Raw genomic sequence first — 22,629 nt, forward strand, 5'->3', positions numbered from 1 at the left:
TGATCACCCTCTGAATTGCCTTTTTCTCTGCCACTGTGCAGCTCGAGAACCATACACAGAGACAGTAGGATAATATACTCTCAATTACTATTTAATTAGGATTAAATAACAAGTTAAAGGAGTTTCTCAATTTAAGTATGTATGGTACACATACTCAATTCAGAATAAACTTTGTTGTGTCAGTCCTGGATTTAGTGTATTTGGATGTTTACACATATTCCAATGCCTTCAGCTATGCTTAAAAAACCAACCAATCTTATAAAATACATATTTTCCATGATTTATGCCAATAAATCAGATCACTATTAGTCATGACATAATTGTTCTGCAGGGAGTGATTTGGGAATATAAGAACCCTGCTGGCCCAGATCAAGGTTCATCTAGTCTAACATCTGGTAAAATTTTGAAGCAGGATATTTATGCAATAAGAGTTCCTTCCTCCCCCTGTTCTACAACTTGCATATAGAAACACTAATTTTCTTTAATATTATAATTCTTTAGTATCAGAGTAATAGATTATGGCACCACTATATTTTACAAGTTAATTGTTTTACTGCATTGTGAAATATAAATAGAATATGGATACATTAAACTGAAATAATAAAATACATTATAGAAAAGTACTGAGTTCTGTGATATTTATACAGTAGAAATTGAAAAATGTTAATACAGTAATGATCAAGATAAATGGAACCTTTAAAGATGAGAAAACAAGTTTATATCAAGATTAAACATTATTCGTAGGATGTCAGTGAACAAAAATTGACATTAAGAAAAAGTTGCAAAATGCATTGAATTCTTGCAAAATATGAAAAAGATTTTGATTTTTTTAGTTTAATACATAATATAACTATTATGTATTATAATATAGCACAATAATGCTATATTCTACAAGTATTGTAACTTTCTCTGATTTAATAGATAGTAAGGCTATAAACAGTTGTAGCTTAGTGATTATAGTAATATATAGTTAATTAGCCATTATCTCTATTTACAGCCTTGATTTATATAAGGCTGTAAACCCCACTTTTAAAACCATCCATGTTTGTTATTATCACTGTATCTTTGGATACTATTCGTAATTTGCTTGTCTGCATTGTGAGCATTAGTTTGCATAGAAAAGAAATATAAAAGTATTGTAAATATTTAGTACAGTTATGCAATGAATAACCGTATATTGTTTTCATTCTGATTTGTTTTTTTAGTGCCCTTTGATTAAACTTTGATTAAACTGTTGAAATATATGCTCAACTGCAGTTTTTGTATTTAAATACAGGTAGTCCTTGACTAACAAACGTTCATTTAATGACTGTTCGAAGTTACAATGGCACTGAAAAAAGTGATGTATGATTGTTTTTCACACTTACAAGTGGTTGCATCATCCCTGTGACCTATATGATCAGAATCTGAATGCTTGGCAACTAGCATGTATTTAGGTCCTGTGAACATCTTTTGCAACCTGAAAGGCAAAGTAAATGGGAAAGATAGATTCATTTAATAATTATGTTACTAATTTAACAACTGCAGTGATTCACTTAACAAAAGTGGCAAGAAAAGTCATTAAATGGGGTAAAATTCACTTAACTGTCGCATAGCAACTTAAATTTTGGGCTTGGTTGTGGTTATAAATTGAGAACTATCCGTATATACTGTATACAGATTAAATATATGTTTTATGGCTATATTCCCTAATCCAGCATCCAAACTGTGGTGGATTTCTGAGTTTAGTATAAATAAATAAATAAATAAAGTACAATTGACTGCATAAGTTTCAAATCTGCCCAAATTGAGTGGCATGTAAATTTAATAAATAGCTAAATAAATAAATAATATCTGGCCTATAAAAATTCAGTAAAGCTAATCTGGCCTTTGTTGCCTATGATTGTACAGGTAGTTCAAGCAAATTAGCACCTGTTCAAAGTTACAGTACTGAATAATGGGGTTTATGACTCGCTCTTAAAATTGTGCCTGTCACAGCATCTCAGCAGTTATGTGATTCCAATTTGGGCCCTTGGTAATAGCTTGCAAATATGATGTAGCATTCTGTACTCATGGCATGGCCATTGGTGACCTTCACTGTAGGCTTCCAGCAAGCAAAATCAGTGCAGAAGCTGGCGAGATATCAGAAATGGCAATTGTGTGGTATCAAGCTTAATGACCAACAGGATTTGCTTAATAATGTGGCAGAATTCCCACTGTAGGTTAGCAAAATCACATGATATCACCCTTTACAACTATGTTACCTGCTGATAGAATAACCAGTCCCAATTACCATTATTAATCTATGACTACATGTACTTAGTAACCCTGAGTTTCTACTTTTTTTTGTAACTGAATCCATATATTTATACACCTCTTCTTGTTTAGAGACTAAAATCAGTTTCAGTGATTTGGTCATTAACGAAAATGGAGTAGAAGATTGTTGGTTGCTGCAGTCTCATTTTTATCTAATAGCGTTCTGTGACCCATTGCTTCCCCCTTTTTTTTGCCCCCTCACAGGAATGAGAAAACAAGCTATCTCTTCCTGAGCCACTTTTCTCCACAGAGCAGCATGTCTCTAAAAAGTGTTAACTGCAAGTTGACAAGCTCGGTTGTGTGACCTTAAATTAGTTGATTAGATCCCTCCAGGCAGCTTCCTGAAACTGACCAGAATTTCATCAGTCTCACGCTGAAATCTTTTGTTGTCAAACCAAACAGAACAGAACAGAATAGAATGGAATGGAATAGAATTCTTTATTGGCCAAGTGTGATTGGACACACAAGGAATTTGTCTTGGTGTAAATACTCTCAGTGTACATAAAAGCTACATTTGTCAAGAGTCAAGAATCATAACGTACAACACTTAATAATAGTCATAGGGTACAATAAGCAATCAAATCATACTGGGAAACAGTCAATATAAATCGTAAGGATACAAGCAACGAGGTTAAAGTCACAGTCACAAGTGGGAGGGGATGGGTGATAAGAAGTGATGAGAAGATTAATAGTAATAGTAGTGCAGACTTTGTAAACAGTTGGACAGTGTTGAAGGAATTATTTGTTTAGCAGAGTGATGGCTTTCGGGGAAAAACTGTCCTTGTGTCTAGTTGTTCTGGTGTGCAGTGCTCTATAGCATTGTTTTGAGGGAAGGAGTTGAAATAGTTTATGTCTGGGATGTGAGGGGTCTGTAAATATTTTCACAGCCCTCTTTTTTGACTCATGCAGTACACTGTTCTGTCGTGGGAAAAGACCTGACTTGAGACCAGTGTGACTTCAGGTCTTTATTTGCTCTCAGTAACTTCAACAAAACCGGAGCTGCGGCAGCCTCTTTTATAGCAGCTGCTCGCGGCTCGTGGCCAATGACGGCTCCTTAAACTTCCCACCGTCAGACGGACCAATTACAAGACAGTATTCAAGTATTCAAGACGGACCAATCACAGGCAGTATTTAGGACCAATCAGAAGGCAGCATTGACGGACCAATCACAATGCAGTATTTCAAGTATGCAAATATATAACACCCCTCCCCACTTGGTTTAGTCCAACCTACGTTACATAGTCACGTAAGTAGGTGGGGCTTCTATGGTTCCTACTTGACCTGTGCAATTGAGTTGCGGTGTTGTCTTCAGCTGGTTCGGACGGGATCGCTGTTTCTCCCGTCTTTCTCCGTGGAGCCTCCTGGAAGGATGAGTCAGCCATGCCGCTCCCAACCGGTCTACCCGGACTGGTTGAGTCGGCTCGGCTGCTTCTTCCAGGAGTGGCTTCGTGTTGGTTTTCCACTGCCAGCTCCCTTCTTCCAACATCGTCTGCAGGTAAGTAATTTTGATTTCTTAACGGGCCTACTGGTGGTGTTGGTTGGTGATTTGTTGTTATGTTTTGTTTCGTTATTCATCGTGTTAGTGGAGGGTCTCCCCCTCCCCTTTCATTTGTGTTTGAGGGATCTCCCCCCTCTCTGGCTTGGTTATTATTATCTTTTAATGTTTGGTGTGGTTCTTGTGTGTGTGTGTGTTCTTCTCCTTCGCTCCTAGGGTTGTCGGTATTTCTTTCTAGTGTTCTAGACCTCAGTTGGTCTATGTGTCTCCTCCAGTTTCTTCCGTCCTCTGTTTCTAGTCTGTATGACCGGGGTCCCGTTATTTGGGTTATCCTAGCCTGTATCCAAAGTGGGTCCCCTGTAAGGTTTTTTGCGTATACCAGATCCCCTGTTGCAAATGTGCGGTACTTACTGGAGGAGTCTGTTGGCTTTTCAGGGTTGTATGTGGGGTGTAATCTATCCAGGTGCGACCTTAGTTTCCTGCCCATCAATAGTTCTGCTGGGCTTTTATTAGTTGTGGTGTTTGGTGTTATGTGTTGTTTGGTTAGCATTTTATAGATTTTGTCTTGGATGCCACCCGTGTCTAGTTTATCTAATGTCTCTTTCGTATACCGAACCATGCGTTCCACCCGTCCATTTGTAGCCGGCCGACCCGGCGCTGTTAGGGCATGCCTTATGCTCTGTTCGGCGAGGAACCTTTCAAATGACAATGCCGTGAACTGCGGCCCGTTGTCTGAGACCAATAGATCCGGTAATCCATGCGTTGCAAACAATTTCCTTAGCTGTCTGATGATGGCTTCTGTCGTCATGGAGTGCATGACGCTTACCTCCAGCCAATTGGAGTAAACGTCTACTATTATTAAAAATGTGTGTCCTTCGATCCTGCGAAATCTATGTGTATCCTCGACCAGGGGCCCCTTGGTGTTTCCCAGTCGAGGACAGGTGCGGGAGGGGGGTAGGTCTGGACTTTTGGCATTGTGTGAATGTTTCCACCCATGTCCCAATATCCTTATCCATCCCTGGCCACCATACGTAACTCCTGGCCAGGGATTTCATTCTTACGATCCCCGGGTGTCCTTCATGCAATATATGCAGTACTTTTTCCTTTAGTATTTCCGGTATGATAACCCGATCCCCCCATAGTACACATCCCTTCAAAATCAAGAGTTCAGTTTGTCGGTTACGGAATGGCTTAAAAGTCTCGTCATTATCGGTTTCCAGCCACCCTTTACCTACCCAGTTTAAAACCCACGCCAGCTTTGTGTCTCTTGCGGTTTCTTTCGCGATGTCTGATGCGGTTATGGGTAGGTTCGATAATGTCTCAATTTGTAGAACGGATGTGGTTGGTGCCGGGTCATCTTCCAATTCAGGTAGGGGGGAACGGCTCAGGGTGTCAGCGTGTGATATGTTCTTCCCTGGCCGGTGGATTAAATTGAAGCTGTATGCGGCGAGGAACTCGGACCACCATGTCATTCGTGGTGACAGGATGTTGGGGGTGGCCCTGTTCCCCACGAGTATTCCCAAGTGTGGCTTGTGGTCTGTAATTAGTGAGAATGTCCTACTGTAGAGGTATTCGTGGAATCGTTTGACCCCAGATATTGTGGCTAGGGCTTCTCTGTTCAGTTGGCTGTAGTTCCTTTCTGCTTTTGACAGTGTTTTGGAGTAGAAGGCGATCGGTGCTTCTCTCCTATCGGGTAGGGTATGGCTGAGAATGGCCCCGACGCCGAACGGTGATGCGTCGCAGGTGATCATTAGTGGCAGGGTTTCGCTGTATTGAATTAGCACAGATTTGGATGTCAATAAGTCTTTGACTCCCTGGAATGCGGCTTCCTCTCGTCAGGTCCAGTTAGCTTTCTTATCCAGTAATCTGCAATGGTTCCTCCGTCGTTGCCTTCTGCGGCAAGAACACATTGTAAAAGTTAATAAGTCCCAAAAATGCCTGTAATTCTGCTTTATTTTTGGGTCTGGGCACTTCTTTGATTGCCCTTATTTTTTTTTGGTGGGGTGGATCCCTTCTTGATCTATGAGGTATCCCAGGAACTCAACCTGATTGGTGGCTAGCTGGCATTTCTCTCTTTTAACTTTGAGTCCTGCCTCTTTAAATCTTTGCAAGAGTTCCCTCAGCCAGCCTTCCAATTGTTTTTTGTCCCTGGCGGATACCAATACATCATCAAAATATGGGACCACCCCCTTGAGTCCTTGCAGAAGGTGCTCCATCAAACTTTGGAAAACGCCTGGGGCCATACTGACTCCAAATTGCAGTCTTTTGCATTTGAATGCCCCTGTCAGTCTGTGCTCCCTCTAAATCCCAAGAAAGAAATACTCAGACTCCATGGTGTAGAGCAAAGTCATCCTTTTACTGGGAAATAAAGTGGAAACGACAGAGCCAATTCCGAAACTAAGAAATTGGCGGGTAGAACACATATACAAAGGAATAGAATTTCTCCCACCCCCCAAAGTTCAAATGATTCTTCCAATTAAAACTTCTGAATATGATCATGTGGTCATCTCCAGGTGGTGATGAGGCTATTGTCAGTTGACCTTGATATATTTTGATAAAAGTTCGCAGTTGCGCAAAAAGGGACAGAGGCTAGCGAAGAAATGGAAAGTTAAAGAAAAGAATCCCCCTCCCCTTGCTATCCCAGCAAAGGAATGCAAAACACCTCCTGCCTTCTTCCCCTCCAAGATTCCCCCCCACCGTTTCATGACAGCCGAAAAGAAGTAAATTAGCATAGCAGCAGATATACAATAGTTAGAAGACAGAATATACTTATTAGGAAGATATCTTGAGGCTGACATTCGGACCCCCTAGAAGAAGGACATTAGTCCCTGTAAGAAAAAATAATTATATGTTAACATTGGCATACATCTCTATGGTTTATCAGGGTATTTGGCATAAAAATTGTTAAGCAGTTCAGGAGCCCTAATGTCTTTCTCATTAACCCACTCAGCATAGGACGGAGGAAAATGTTTCCAAGCTACAAGATATTGAATACGACCCCTCCATTTCCTAGAGTCTAGAATTTCTTTAACCTCGAAATGTTGTTCACCCTCAATCAACAGTGGTACGGGGGGATCAGACTGGGTCGGTCTCAAGGTACAGGTATGTTCGGGTTTCAACAAACTGACATGGAAAACCGGATGAATACGACGAAGAGTCTTTGGTAAAGTCAGTTGAACAGTCACCGGATTTACAATCCTCTCAATGGGAAAAGGCCCCACATATTTAGGACCCAACTTCTTCGATTTCTGGGTAGTCTGCAAATATTTGGTCGAGAGGAATACTTTATCCCCCACCTTATACAACATCTGCGGGGCTCGCTTTCTGTCAGCACATTTTTTATGAGACTGATGTGCTTCGTCTAAAGCTTTACATGCAACCGGCCAGTTAAGTTGAAGTTGAGATATCCAGTCGTTCAACAATTGAACACTGGGGTTTTCGCCAGGCAGTTCAGGTATGGGCACAAAATCTTGCCCTGTTGCTATTTTGAAAGGAGTAAACCCCGTACTGCTGTGAACAGAGTTATTGTATGCCACCTCCGCAAAAGGCAGTAACTCCACCCAGTTGTCTTGCTGATAATTTATGTAACATCTTATTGACATCCAAAGCTCTAGCACCCCGTTAGTTCTCTCGCAAGCCCCATTAGTTTGAGGATGGTGGGCGGAGCTTCAACTCTGGGTGGAGCCTATTAACTTCAAAAATTCCCTCCAGAAATTCGAGGTAAATTGGACTCCTCGGTCAGAAACTACACGCTCGGGTACACCATGCAACCTGTAGACATGAATAATGAACAGTCTGGCCAATGTTTTCGCCGAAGGGATTTTTGAGCAAGGGATGAAGTGGGCTTGTTTGGAGAACAAGTCAGTCACTACCCAAATGACTGTGTGTCCACTGCTTTTGGGTAGGTCTACGATAAAGTCCATGGAAATTTCCTTCCAAGGAGCAGTTGGTCGAGCCACATTTTGCAGCAAACCTGGTGGTTTACCAGGAGGTCTTTTTGCTGAAGCGCAAACTGGACAACTCACTACATAAGTCTTGATGTCCTTTTTCAACGAAGGCCACCAGAACTGCCGTTTGACCAAATGTAGAGTCTTTACAAACCCAAAATGACCAGCCACTTTGGAATCATGAGTTTGTTGTAACACTTGGCTTCTCAGGTTTTGAGGTACATACAATTTCGCACCTATCCAGGCTAGACCATCTTGAACGGTGCAGTTATTCGAATTTGCCAGGAACCACTCATCCGTTTTCAAAGCCTCCTTAAATTGTTCCATCAGGTCAGTGGACAAATCTCTCTCCTGTTTTCTCTTTTGCGCCCGGGTAATTCTACGGGGGCAGCCAACTGTGTAGTGAACACGATTGGCCTTATCTCTTCTTTTTACGAATACTGTTGTATTGAGGCATTCTAGACAAAGCATCTGCCATAAAAATTTTTCCCCCTGGAATATATTTCAAGGAGAAATTGAATCGCTTGAAAAACTGAGCCCACCTAACTTGCTTAGGAGATAGCTTCCGAGGAGTTTTTAAAGCTTCCAGATTTTTATGGTCAGTCCATACCTCGAATGGGTGCTTCGCCCTTCCAGAAAATGCCTCCACGCTAGTAAAGCCCAGCGGACTACAAACGCTTCCTTCTCCCAAACGGCCCATCTCCTTTCAGTGTCAGTCAATTTACGAGAGGTGTAAGCGCACGGTTGTAGTGTCCCTTTCTCGTTTAACTGAAGTAAGACTGCCCCCACCGCCACATCGCTCGCATCAGCCTGGATCACGAACGGGGCATCCATGTCTGGGTGTTTCAGTACTGGTTCTGCAGCAAAAGTCTTTTAAGCTTTTCAAATGCAGCTTGGCACTCCATGGTCCAATTCAACGGTTGGCTGGGCTTTGGTTTTAATTCCCCTTTGTTTTCAGGAGGTTGGTGATGGGCATGGCTATTTTAGCAAAAGACGGGATGAATTGCCAATAGAAGTTGGCAAATCCAAGAAAACTTTGAAGTTGTTTACGGGTTCTCGGTGGGGCCCAGTCCAATACAGCTCGCACTTCTCTGGGTCCATCTCAATGCCCTCGGGGAGATACGATATCCCAAATAGTCGATTTTTTCTTGATGGAACTCACACTTGGACAGTTTGGCGTACAATTTGGCTGCCCTCAGCTTGTGCAACACCGAGCGTACCAATTTCACATGTTCGTCTCTAGTCTCCGTGTAGATGAGAATATCATCAAGGTAGACTAGAACTCCCTTGTATAAATGTTCGTGAAGCACTTGATTGATCATTTGCATGAAAACAGCAGGCGCCCTGTGTAGGCCGAAAGGAAGAACATTGAACTGAAAACAACCCATCGGGCAGTTGAACGCAGTCTTCCACTCGTCCCCTTCTTTAATCCGGATTCGGTAGTACGCCTCCCGCAAGTCCAACTTTGTGAAAATCTTCCCTTTGCCAAGTGGGCTAACATGTCCTTCATCAGAGGGAGGGGGTACACGTTCTCCACAGACACTGCGTTCAGGTTTCTGTAATCAACCACCAGACGCTTGGAGCCGCTTTCTTCTCGCGAACATCACAGGGGCCGCCACTCGAGGTCTGGCAGGTGTGATGAAACCACGTTTCAGGTTCTTGTTGATAAAACCTCTCAGTTCTTCCAGCTCCCCGGTGTCATCGAATACAGCTTCGGTTTGGGAGCGTCACCCCGGTAGAAATTCAATACTGCAATCGGTTGACCAATGGGAGGGAGCTCGCTTGAAGCCTCTTCACTAAACACCTCTCTTAAGTCCCAGTACTCCTTCAGGATTTTCTCCTCCCCTCCATGCGTTCGACACCTGCGGAAGCTGCCTCGGCCGGAACTTGCGGCTTCGGATACGATTTCTCCTCCCCTTCCGGATAGTGTTGCTCCTCCCCTTCTGGTGGCCAATCGGTGCGGATGCGTATCCACCCCTCTCTCCAGTTCACCTGGGGATTCCACTTCCGAAGCCAGGGTAATCCTAATATTAGAGGCTGTTCCATCCCAGGGGCCACAATAAAACATAGGATCTCACGGTGAGTTCCCATGGTCATCTCTAAGGGTTCCATTATAAAACGTGCTGGGCAACCTCCCGCCACAGATCCATCCAGTTGACAGAAAGCTATGGGCGTTCTTAAAGTTCTCAGTCCAATGCCCAGACCCTTAACTACTTTCATGTTAATTACGCACCTCGTGCACCCTGAGTCCAATAAGGCCAACATCTCTCCCTTGGTCCCAGAGGTAGGCTCCCTTAACTTTATGGGGATGGTCATGGGCCCTTGGTTAGGACTTACCAGGACGTCATCTTCCGAGTCAGTCTCGCTCTCGTCGAGTGGGGTTGGAGGTCCCAGCTCCTCTCCTGCCTGAAAGGCGACCTCTACAACCTCTCTCATCTTCAGCCCAGTTTCGCAAGGCTTGGTTGAGGGGTTTTCGGGCTTCCTCCCTGGGCCCCGTGTTTTCGGTGGGTCCGACTTGACCCAGCAATCCGCCATTCGGTGGCCCTCCTTCCCGCAATGGAAACAGGCTGTGGTCTTGGCTCTTGCCGCCATCCCTCCCCTTTGGGGGGTGGAGGTCTCTCGGAAACGGGGGGGAGTGGTTTTCTCCAGACTGGACCTCCTCTGCGTCTGCTTCGAGTTAGATCAATATCCACCTCTTCCGCCAGCAAATACCACGATTGCAAATCACGTGGGTCCCTTCGGGAGATGCACATGTGGTATACATCTTCATTTAAGCCATCTTTGTAGGCTTCTACTAGGGCCCCTTGGGACCAACCTCGGATGTGGTATGCCAGCTGCCTGAACTCTTGGGTGTAGTCTGCAACCGATCTTCCCCTTGGGTTAAAGTCTTCATTCTGATCCTAGCCCTTCTCTCTGCCAGGGGTCCTCAAACCTTCTCCTCAATGCAGTCATGAAAACATCGAGGCTTCGCAGTTGGGGGAGTTATCATTGAACAAAGTCACCACCCAGTCTGCTGCCAACCCTTCCAGGGTTCTGGTAACACATCTCACTTTGGCTGCTTCAGAAATGAACTCCCTCTCAAATTCTGCCATATAACTTCCAACTTGTACCAGGAAAAACCCCAAGTCTCTGGGATTTCCTCCAAATTTCACATCTAAAGGAGGTAGTTGGCGCCTTCCAGGAACCACACCTATTGCTGGGGCTCCCCGGCGGTGGCGGGTGGCTGCGCCGGCGTAGGCTGGGCTAGGGGGTGGGGTAGTCTGACTTCCCGGGCTGACCTCGCTCCCTCTTCCCTCATACCTTGGAGCCATGCCGGGCTTCTCAGAAACGCCCATAAGGAATTTCCCAGCTTGATCCAGCCTGTATTCCATCTCCTCCCCTCTTGCCACAGCCGCTCTCGCACCTCTTCATCTTACAGTGATCCTGGGAGAAGGGGGGTCTTCAAGGTCTCTCCAACCAACCCCCAACGACCATCTGGGCATCTCAGCTGAGGTTTCTTCCAGAGTCAGGTCGGCCAGTAGGTCAGCAGCCGGCATCTCTGGTAGCAGCATCGGCTGCCCCCCCGCAGCTCCCTGGTCATCTTCATCGCTGGTTGGAGACGACATGAGATGAAACCCCCTCGGAAGAAAAGTTGCTGTTTTCTCCGGTGGGTTGATGTGGGAGTTTCGAATAATGTCAGTCTGTGCTCCTCTAAATCCCAAGAAAGAAATACTTAGACTCCATGGTGTAGAGCAAAGTCATCCTTTTACTGGGAAATAAAGTGGAAACGACAGAGCCAATTCCGAAACTAAGAAATTGGCAGGTAGAACACATATACAAAGGAATAGAATTGCTCCCACCCCCCAAAGTTCAAATGATTCTTCCAATTAAAACTTCTTTCTTTATTTATTTTTTTAAACAAATTTTATTAATTTTAAAGACAAACAAACCATCATTAACCATTAAATACATAAACCTCTTTCCATTATAAATTTTACAAGTCAAATAAAACATTATTTTATACAACATAATTCTATTTTAGACCATTTCCATATGAACATACAAATATCTCTTATCAAATTTCTCCTTATTTCTCTTTACTCTTATTCAATTTCATTATTATTATTATTTTTCTCTATATTTATCCAATTTATAATTATCATCTATTTCTCTCTGACTTGGTTACCATTATTCTCATCCTACATTCCTGCAAGGTTTTATTAATTTTCCCACATACATAAACACACAAAACACAAATATATAAGACATCTTTTAGGAAAGTAACTTGGCCCCAGATACCTCTCTCTATATGGACTTCAATTAAGTTCATGCTCATCTTACATGCCATTACCTATTTTATTTACCATTCTATATCTTCTATATTAGCTTCTCCACACATTTCACTCTTCTTGATTCTATCTTATTTAATTCATTTTAATTTAAGTCATTATATTTGTATCTTTTGTCCATTCTTTATTATCCATTTGTCTCATTCCCTATAGTAAAAAGAAAAAAGAATTTCTCCTGAAATCACTAATCAGAGTATGATGCCTTTCTATCATCTCCCTAAATTAACATTTAAAATAACACCTAATACCCAATCTAATTCTGCTTGGTACATTCTATCTACTAACTTTTAAAAAGAAAAATAATAAATCCAAAATGATTAAATACATAGTTAAATAATAAATCTAAATATTGAATCTTATAACATTCCAATTATCTTTTCTCCAAAAACAAATGCTACTATAATAAGTTTATAATAGCATCAACACCATAGTCAATTAGACTCTTTAATTAAACTCAATATTCTAAAGATTCCCTTTAATATTTTAATAGGTTTTAAAATCAATCATTACTAAACATTTCAATATTTTAATCTCTTATTAATTCTTATAACCTTCTAATTTTCTATTTCTAATACAAATGCTACAGTACCATCTTATGTACCTTGCAGAATCTTTTTTTAAAGAAATTATACATTACCCTTTGTCCCTAAAAAAAATTCCTCTTTTCCCATCTTGTTTCAAAGCTTTGTGGCTTTTTTCCGCCTTTTCCTTCCTTTCTTCTCCCACCAGACCTTCATACCCTCCCCTCTCCCTAGCCTCTGCCTTGTTAGCTTCCCTTCTCTGTTGTATTCCTTTTTTTCTTTTGTTTTCTAACATTATATTGATTTTGCATCTTATTTTTCTCTTTCTTGGGTGTTTTTTTAAGTCTTAAGTCCTTCATTTTTCCTTCCTCTCTTTCTCCTTTCTTTCTTAATTAAATTTTGAGATTAATTAAAGATGGCATCTTCTTCTTCTTCTTCTGCTGCCTCCATCTGTTGTTGTGTTTGTTGATAGATAGCAAGCACCATTTCTAAAAAGAGAAAAGCTTCTTTCACAGCGTCCTTGCCTTTTTTTATTTTTCCATATTCTTTTCTCAGTTCATCAACAGATAAAGCCATTATAAATCTTTTCTTTTCTTTTTTTCCTCTTTCTTCTTAAAACAACCAAGATGCTTCAAAAGTTAGAACAGTCCCAAAGTCCCAAAGTCATCAATCAGTCCAAGCCAAAACAAAGTTCTCACTTTCTCTTCCTGGGGTAATATCAATTAAGAAAAAAAGAAAAACCCAATCTGTATTTTAAAGCCTTATTGCAATAAATTTCAGTCTTCAAATCCTTAAGGCATCTCCTCCAACAATATCTTTATATATATATATATATATATATATATATATATATATATATATATATATATATATATATATATATATATATATATATATATATATATATATATATATATATATATATATATATATATATATATATATGTGTGTTTTCTGAGGTTCTCGCGGGTATTTGTATGTGGATCTTTGGTTATTCGGGTTTTCTCCCGCGTAAGATTCAAAGTATCTAGGCAACGTTTCGGCGAGGTCCACCACAAGATGCCACCACCACACTTCCACGTAAAAATCAGACTCACACCCACACAGAAGATGAGACACGACCACAGACCAGAAGCCGCACTGCAGCTGCATCACTACCCACTTCAAACTCCTCTGAACCATACATGAAGTGAACTGACCCCCACCATGAAGATGTGGCACGACCACGAACTCGAAGCCAAACGAACACAGACCCAGACCCCAAACTCAAAGCCATATTAAAAACCCAAATGCTAAGCATCACAGCCACCCGCTCAGGACATCACATCAGAAAACTCAAGAAATTACACCTCAAGAACTCAAGAAGTCACAACACAGCAAATGACCCAGGATATCACAGCACAAGACCAAGGATACCACAGCAATAAATCTCACAAGGTCATCACACAACCCATTACCCAAGCTGTTACTACACAGGAGGCTAATCGAAAAGAGATCAAAACACAAAGCGACCCAGGAGATTACAACACAAGACCCAGGATACCACAACAAAAGAACTCACAAGCCCATCACACAACCCATTACCCAAGCCGTTAAAACACAAGAGGCTAACGACCCAGGAGATGACATCACAAGATCCAGGATATCTCTACAACAAAAGGCCATTACCAACATCAACTCCATCAACCAATCAAGAGGCTGCAGCACAGCCAACCAGCCCAGCACACCATCCCCCACCACTTGTATATATAGAGAGATGGCAGCTCCGGTCACACACTGCTTGCACTGGCACTAAGCCGAAAGCACCAGCCTGAAGATGGCGAGTGGGACCTCGCCGAAATGTTGCCTAGATACTTTGAATCTTACACGGGAGAAACCCGAATAACCAAAGATACACACACACACACATATATATATATATATATATATATATATATATATATATATATATATATATATATATATATATGGCCTTCAGCTTTGTTCGGGTATTTTCCCACGTCATTATAGTTGTGCTTTTAAAGTTGTAGCAACGTTTCAGCAGAATCCCATCTGCCATCATCAGGCTTCTGTATTGTGTCCGTCTGTGAGTCAGACTTTTACAGTGGTTTCAGATTTAAATTTGGGGCAGCCTATTGCTGTGCCAGAATGGTTTTTTCTTCATCCTGATTGGTTGGGAGTCTTGGTCTGTGTTTATTGGTCTCGGAGTTTGCTGTGTTCTGCTTGATTGGTGTCTCTAATATCTTCTGTCTGTTTTTTTTTGGCTCTTTTTGTATCTTGATTGAGGGTGGCCTTATAGTCTCCGCAGATGCGCACAGACCCATCTGGCTTAATGGGAGTCACAATTGGGGTTTCCCATCTTGCGTGATCTATGGGTTCCAATAACCCCTGTGCGATGAGTTTATCCAATTGCTCATCGATTTTCGGTTTTAATGCGAAGGGGACTCGCCTCGCCTTTAGCCTGATTGGGGCTATGTTAGGGTTCAAATTAAATGATATAGGGGACCCTCGGTACTTGCCTAGCTTCCCATCGAATACGTCCTGGAACTCCGTCATCAGGCTCTCCTCCCAGTCCATCTCGGTGACGCTGTTGATTCCGGTCACTCCGATTCCCAGGGGTGCGAACCATTCGAGTACAAGCAGACTAGGGTGATCCCGGTCTAGTATCATCAATGGGAGGATTTCCGTGTGTCTTTTGAACTTGACTTTGAAATGTCCGAGTCCGACTACAGGGATCCGGTTTCCCTGGTAGTCTTTCAGGGTTAGTTTTTGCTTTTCCAATTCTTTTCTTTGTATGTCTGGTATCGAGCTCTTTATGGTATTCCATGATACCATGGACAGATATGAACCGGAATCCACCTCCATCTCGCATGGCTGTCCCTCTATGTTGACTTGGACATTTACCTTTTTTGCATTGGTTGCGCTCGAATGGCCAATGATGATTGTTTGGTGTGTTTCCTCCTTCTCGTTGAACCGCTTACTTCTGTTTTCTCGGCTCCAACAACTCCTGGTCTGTCTCTCTCTTGTTCTGGGGTGTGTGTGTGCTGCCTCGTCTTTTAGGGCTGTAGCTCTTTCTGTTCCGGCAGACTCTAGCGATGTGCCCCTGTCTCTCGCAGTGTCTGCAAATGGCATCGAGGAAACGGCACTCGGAACGTGGGTGATCTCCTCCGCACCCGGCACAATGGAATTCCGATTTCCTTTCCCTCCTCTCTTGCCTATTCCGTTCTGACTGGAGTCTATGTATTTCTTCTTCCTCGTCATCGGTGTCAGGCAAGGAATCGATGTCCTCATGGTGGGTGGTTGTGGTGGTGGGCTTCTGAGTGTCCTCTGATTTCTTGTCTTGGGCTTGGCTCGGTTCGCTCGGAATTTCTTGGGTTGCTGTATTCATTAGCCGCATGGTGGCTGCTGATTTTTTTGCTGCTTCAGTGGCGGTGGCTTCAGTGATTGCCTCAGTCATGGTGATGTTGGGTTGGGTCAGCAGCCAGCTCTGTAGGGTGAGATCTCTCAGTCCGAGGACCACACGGTCTCTCATGGCTTTGTCCATGTTGAGAAACTCGCATGCCCCTCCAATGTCCCTTAGAGCCGCCACGAAATCCCCGATGCTCTCACCTTCTTTCTGATCTCGTTTGTAGAATTCGTGTCTCCGGATAAGGCTGGAGACAGTCGGCACATAATGGGCTCTTAGTAGCCGGTCCAAATCTGGCCATGCCATTTGCTTAACGTCCTGGGGCTTGGCCAATGCCTTGGCCATCTTGAACACTGTGGGCCCACAGTGTGTCAGGAAAACGGCTCCCTTCCTGTTGTCGGATATCCCCTGTAGTTCATTGCTCTCAAGGAACATGAGGAATCTGTCGGTGTATGATTCCCAGTCCTCCGTCACTGTGTTGAACGGTGTGGGTGGCGAGTTGCTGCCGGCCATTTCGTCGTTTGCTCGGTTCTCGTTGCCACGTGCTCAACTGGTCTCCTTTGTCTCAGAATCCCACCCTCTTCGCCAGTGTTCTGTTGCGGGAAAAGACCTGACTCGAGACCAGTGGGACTTCAGCTCTTTATTTGCTCTCAGTAACTTCAACAAAACCAGAGCCGCAGCAGCCTCTTTTATAGCGGCTGCTCGCGGCCAATGATGGCTCCTTAAACTTCCTGCCGTCAGATGGACCAATTACAAGGCAGTATTCAAGTATTCAAGACGGACCAATCACAGGCAGTATTTAGGACCAATCAGAAGGCAGCATTGATGGACCAATCACAATGCAGTATTTCAAGTATGCAAATGTATAACATATACAGGTCCTCGATTGAAGGCAGGTTGGTAGTAATTGTTTTTTCTACAATCCTAATATCCAAAATTTAGTCCTAAATGCATGCATTGGCTGAAAAATGAAATTTTAATTATCATTTATTACAGTCTTATTTGCAAATGGGCACTAACCAAGGTCATGGCTAACTGAGGATTACCTGTATTGATTTTGATAAACCCTATATGAGAAGATTTCTTTGTGCCTGGAATATCTGTACAAGTACAGCTCAAGACTCAGGGCTCTTCCACCTGGCCACATTAAAGTTCTGTTTGCTATAGTAGTCCTTGAACCAGGATCAAAGTATGTTGACATTAATTATGCTTTCTCTTGCCAATTTCTATTCTACCAATAGACACCAGCCAATGGTACTGTTTTTACTTACATCATGTAAGCCAATTCCAGGAAAGTCATTAAGGTACTCCCCAAGCATCATTTTTCTTTCTACCAAACTCACCCATTGCAGGGGCAACTACAACCAAATGCTTTCCTTTTTGTCCAGAGTGCAGTGGTGCTGGATGACTTTAGGTGAGGCTAGCCTCATTGAAGGGGCTATAGTCACTTGAAGCTGCCTAAGCAAGAGATGCTTAGTACACTTCCTTCTCTATAGCTGTATCATGTCAATAGCAGTGGTGGGATTCAATTTTTTTTACTACCAGTTATGTGGGTGTGGCTTGGTGAGTGTGGCAGCAAAAGGATACTGTGAAATCTCCAGTCAGCCGGTTCTCTGGACTACTCAAAATTTCCACTACCAGTTCTCCAGGACTGGTCAGAACCTGCTGAATACCACCTCTGGTCAATAAGTTTAGTTTTCTGAAACAGCACTAAAAGTATATTCAAAAACAGGTGTGAAGAAAAGTTGGTGACTGAATCACAAATGAAGTAATGGATAATTATGAAGATTTTCCCTTGCTTAACTGAATTGAAAAGATTGTGGGGATTAGTCATTACTGCAAATAGTTATTATATGAAGCAGTTGCTAAATAAGAACTCTTCGTATTTCAAGGAATAGAAGGAAGTGTTAGCAGCAATTGGAAAAAGAATCCAATTCTGCCAGTGTTCAATTATAGTTAATACGGAACACACTACTGTGATATGCCCATATATAACAGCATTTGTCCCCACAGTGCATAATGTCACCAAAGTTAGACTACAGTAAATAAATGGCATCACTCCCTCATTAAGAAAATAAGCATGGTATATCACATAAGCAGTCATAGGAACTGCAGCTCCATGAAATAGGAGGAATGTTAGGAGTGGTAAGTTCTAAGGCTTATATCCATGGAGATTCTCAGTCATCCAGGTCACAGTTATCCCAAAGGTCAAGCATCAAAGCTGAAGAAGCATCTTGGATGAGAAATGAAATGTCTTCAAAAGAAAACCCAGAAAGTCCAGTTGCCTTTTGAAAAAGCACCTTTGAAATTCTAAGGCTTATGTTCAAGTTTCCCAAAATAATAAAAATGTACTGAAACACTAAACACTAAAAAAAAACACAACCACATGGCCATGTAAAACGAGAGAGAGAGAGAGAGAGAGAGAGAGAGAGAGAGAGAGAGAGAGAGAGCACTAAACCTTATGTTGATAAGGAGCCCACAAAAGATCTGGCAAGTGTTATGGAAAGCTTTGGATGACCTTGATGTGTGCTGATGCCTCTATGGAGTTCAGGTGTCCCCTCATTATGCATCCCAAGCCAAAATTGGAAAACATCTGGCAACTAGAGGAAAGGAGCCGTGACTGCAGCAGCCTAAAGTATTGTGGTAAATAGGACCTGGACATATCACAATTCCTGAACATATCACTTCCTAAATGAAGTATGCCAGATTATATTCACAGAGGGAAAAATGTGTTAAGATAAGGCGGAAACTATCTCAGCTATGGACTGGAGATGGGCTGAAAGAAATATCATGAGAACAAGGCAGAAATAATTGGCTATTGAAGCATGGCTGTATTGTGATTTGGGTAAATGAGAAAATTCCCTCATCTCTTTCTCTTGTTTTCTTTTCCTTTCCATTTTCTTTCTATCAATAGGTACAAAAAATTCCTTGGTTAGCAATGATATGACTTTTGAGAAAGTGAACGCTCCCTGGAATCCAGGCCAGGAGATTCAGAGAATGAAAATAGTGAAAAAGGTCTTGGATACCGAAGATAAGGCTGCCTTTCGCCATAACGATAAGATGCCAAGATACATATATTTTGCAGCAAACAGCACAAACAAGTGGGGCCATAAGCGTGGCTACCTAATCCAGACAATCAGTCTTGCTGGAGACCATCTCCCAGAGGCAGATCCAATGGAGAGAGCTATCAGTTGGGGCAGGTAAGCAGACATTTTCTAAGCATCGATGTCCAATACTTTCATGTATTTATTAATTTACTTGCTTGATTTGAAATGGGGGCTTTTCTGTTCAAAATTGGCACCCTGGATAACTTACGGTTTAAAGTGACAGACACATATGAAGAGAAAAAACATTGAAACAGATAACTTAAATTATGAAAGCATTAATTGCTAACTCTTTTTAACCACTTCTCTCAAGGCAGAGAGATCTGGAGCCCAATGCAACTTCTAGAATCTAAGAAAAAAGAAGATCCTTTCCATATGTCTGGTAGATAAGCCTTTGAGACTAGGGGCATCTTCAAATGGATCTCTCCTATAGATCTTAAGCTCTGAGGAGGTGCTTAACAGGAGGAGCAGTTCCTCAGGCAGGCCCTAAATGTAAAAGGATAAGGCTATAACCACTTGGGGACAATAAACAAGCCTGTCTGGGGAAAGATACTATTTTTAAATTTTATTTATTTGTATCCTGTCTTCATTATGCTTTAATAAATAAAGGTGGTGAACAATCCTAATATTTCTTCCTCCTCCTATTTTGATCACAACAGCAACTCTGTGAAGTGACCTGGGCTGGGAGAGTGTGACTGGCTCATAGTTACTCAGCCAGCTATCATGGTTTATGGGGGACTAGAGTTCACGACCTCCTACTTTGACAACTAGATTTATTCAGTCTAGCTATGCTGAATGCCTTCAACAAGGTCGATGCAGCCTTTTCAGAAAAGGCTTTTTTAAAAATTTGGTTACATTAAATAATAACCACAACATTGCCAATGTTCCCTTTTCAGGGAAGGTTATTGAGAAGATGTGCTACAGAGCAGCAACAGAGTGTTCTAGAGGATGATTCATCCCTTTCTATGCAGAGTTCAAGCCTAGAGTAGTCATATGTTGTCCTAGGGCAGTGTAAGATCCTTTCCATATGTCTGGTGGAATTCCAGAATTCTTCAGCATCCTTTTATAAAGCTGCCAAGATAGAGCAGCTCCATAGGTTCTTTGGGAGTTAATGAGACTGGATGGTTGGGTTAGTGCCAATACTTTCTTATTTTTATTGTTTTATTACTGTGGAGTTATAATTGTTCAAATATAATCTATATATTTATTGCTTAATGGCTATATTATAAACCATCAGAGTTGAGAGAATTGACAGTTTACAAACATAATTAATATATAAATAATGAATTGAGGGACCTTGCAAAGTCTTAATGGAAAAAGAATTGTTGGGCATATAAATTAATTAATAGCATCTAAGGTTTTTTTTTTTATCTTGGCAACTTGAAGATGGGTGTATTTCAATTGTGGGAACTGAAGCCCACCCATAAAGCTTGAGATACGCTGCCCTATACTCCTTTGTGAAATGGAAAACCATTCATCAGTGTGTGACATGATTTTTTCTTTCATATCTTTGTTGTGCTTCTGTCTTCAACTTAATTTTAAATTGTTGGATTGAATCAGTGTATTTGTATTATTTTATTCAGTGTTTTATGTACTGACACATTTCTTTTATGTTGGCACTAGGGTAATTTTGTTACAATTTTACAGTCCTCAATTTACAACCACAAATGGAACCAGAATTTCTGTTGCTAAGTGATGTGATCAGTAAGTGAGTCACATGTGAGCAGACTCAATTTTATCACAATTATTAAGTGAATCATTCCATTGTTAAGTGAATCATACGATTCATTTATCATTAAGCATCTTTAAACAAACCTGATTTCTACCATTGGATTGTTGGAAACCAGCTAGGAAAGTTGCATATTGCAATCATGTGACTGAAGAAGTAATGCAACTGTTATAACTTTGAGAACAGGTCATAAGTCATTGTAACTTTGAACTGTTATTAAACAAATGATCGTAAGTCAAGTACTATCTGTACAATAGTGTTTTTTTTAAAAACAATTTTATTGATTTTTTAAAAACAAACAAAACAAACAGAACATAAAAACATCAACTCTCTTCCATATATACATACAGTGTGTCGGTTGGTTCATCAGTTTTGTGCATTCATTTCATAGTCTCAATTACAGTTATATTACATAATAACTCATATTGTCAATCCAAACTTATATATCCTAATATCGCTATTACAAAAACATTTGACTATAATTTTATTCATTCATACTTTATGAGATAACAATACTTTAAATGGTTTATTCTATAACAAATCATATAATCATACCAGATCTATCCTAAAAACACTTTATAGATATGATGTCAAATAACAAAAAAGAAAGAAAAAGCAAAGATAGTATAGAATATTATTGTATTTTGTCATCCAATCATTGATAGAAAAGATCCCAAATTTCATAAAATTGTTTATCCTCTTGCTCTCTAATTTTGTACAATAGTTTTAATAATACATTTATTGCTATACAGGCAGCTTGACTTATAACCACAATTAGGAGTAGATTTTTTTTTGTGGTCAACTAAGCGATGCAATCATTAAGTGAATAATGCCCCATTTTATAATCTTTTTTTTTCACACATTAAGTGAATCCTATAGTCATTAAGCAAGCCCAGCTTCTCAGAAGATCCCTGGGAAGATTGTAAATGGCAATCAAGAGACCCTGAAGCACTGCAACCGTTAAAATGCATGCCAGCTGATGAGCACCTGTATTTTGATCATCTGATTGTGGGGGTGCTGCAACAGTTGTAAATGCAAGGACTGGCTATAAATCATATTTTCAGGACCCATATAATTTTGAATGGTGATTAAATGAATGGTCACAAGTCAAGGACTATCTGTACATTGTGTTACATTGTGAGCAACTGTGGAAAGGTTAAGATTTGCCAATTTTTGTAGAGTCTTTGGAGCTACTTTGCCTATAAACATTAGGGAAACTTATTTCATGCCTATGAACGTGATGGAACCATCCAGCTCAACAATGTTTTTGTTATTGCAATTCTGCTCCTTAGGTACAAGCTGGCTGTCACCAAGCGAAAGGAGAAAGAACCTTCCAGTTCCAGCATCTATAATCAGAATGACCCATGGACACCTACTGTTGCCTTTGCAGACTTTATAGATAATGAGAGCATTGTTGATGAGGTGAGTTGTTAGATCCTGAGGGAGACAAGAGGGGATATTTCCCCTTTTTCCAAGCAAACCCACACAGAGGTTGGACATCTCTTGGCTGGATACTAGACAAATCGATCGTCCCCTCTCTTTTCTATGGCTGTTTATTAGTATTAATTTAGGAAAAGCAATGTGCAATTCCAAGAAATCTTGTTCGTTCTGCTGTCTGCTGTAGCATATTTTGAAAATTCAGAATGAATTTGACAACCACATGGAGATTGTATTTAACTTGGTTTGATATGTACAGTGAAGTATTAATGCTGAGTGGTTTTCCTCCACTCATATTCCACTTTTAGAAAATCTATTGTTTATGATCAGAACTGCTGAAAAGGATGTTCTTAATTTTTACTTTTCT

At 41.3% G+C, this 22,629-nt stretch overlaps 1 protein-coding gene across 3 annotated transcripts in view; it reads left to right on the forward strand.

The window, feature by feature from the left end:
* The window catches only part of LOC113425483 (amine oxidase copper containing 2), a 47,495-nt gene that overhangs the window by 18,981 nt on the left and 5,885 nt on the right, over nt 1–22,629 (forward strand). For all 3 annotated transcript variants that reach the window (XM_087946530.1, XM_087946529.1, XM_026687657.2), the window contains exons 2-3: nt 18,907–19,192; nt 22,118–22,247. In XM_087946530.1, the coding sequence (XP_087802656.1) occupies nt 18,936–19,192; nt 22,118–22,247 (387 nt within the window). In that variant the 5' untranslated portion in view covers nt 18,907–18,935. The remainder of the gene's footprint in view (nt 1–18,906; nt 19,193–22,117; nt 22,248–22,629) is intronic.

Source organism: Notechis scutatus, chromosome Z, assembly GCF_049901735.1.
Source record: "Notechis scutatus isolate UNSWTSFEM ecotype Mainland chromosome Z, rNotScu1.2, whole genome shotgun sequence".
In the NCBI taxonomy this organism is placed as follows: domain Eukaryota; kingdom Metazoa; phylum Chordata; class Lepidosauria; order Squamata; family Elapidae; genus Notechis; species Notechis scutatus.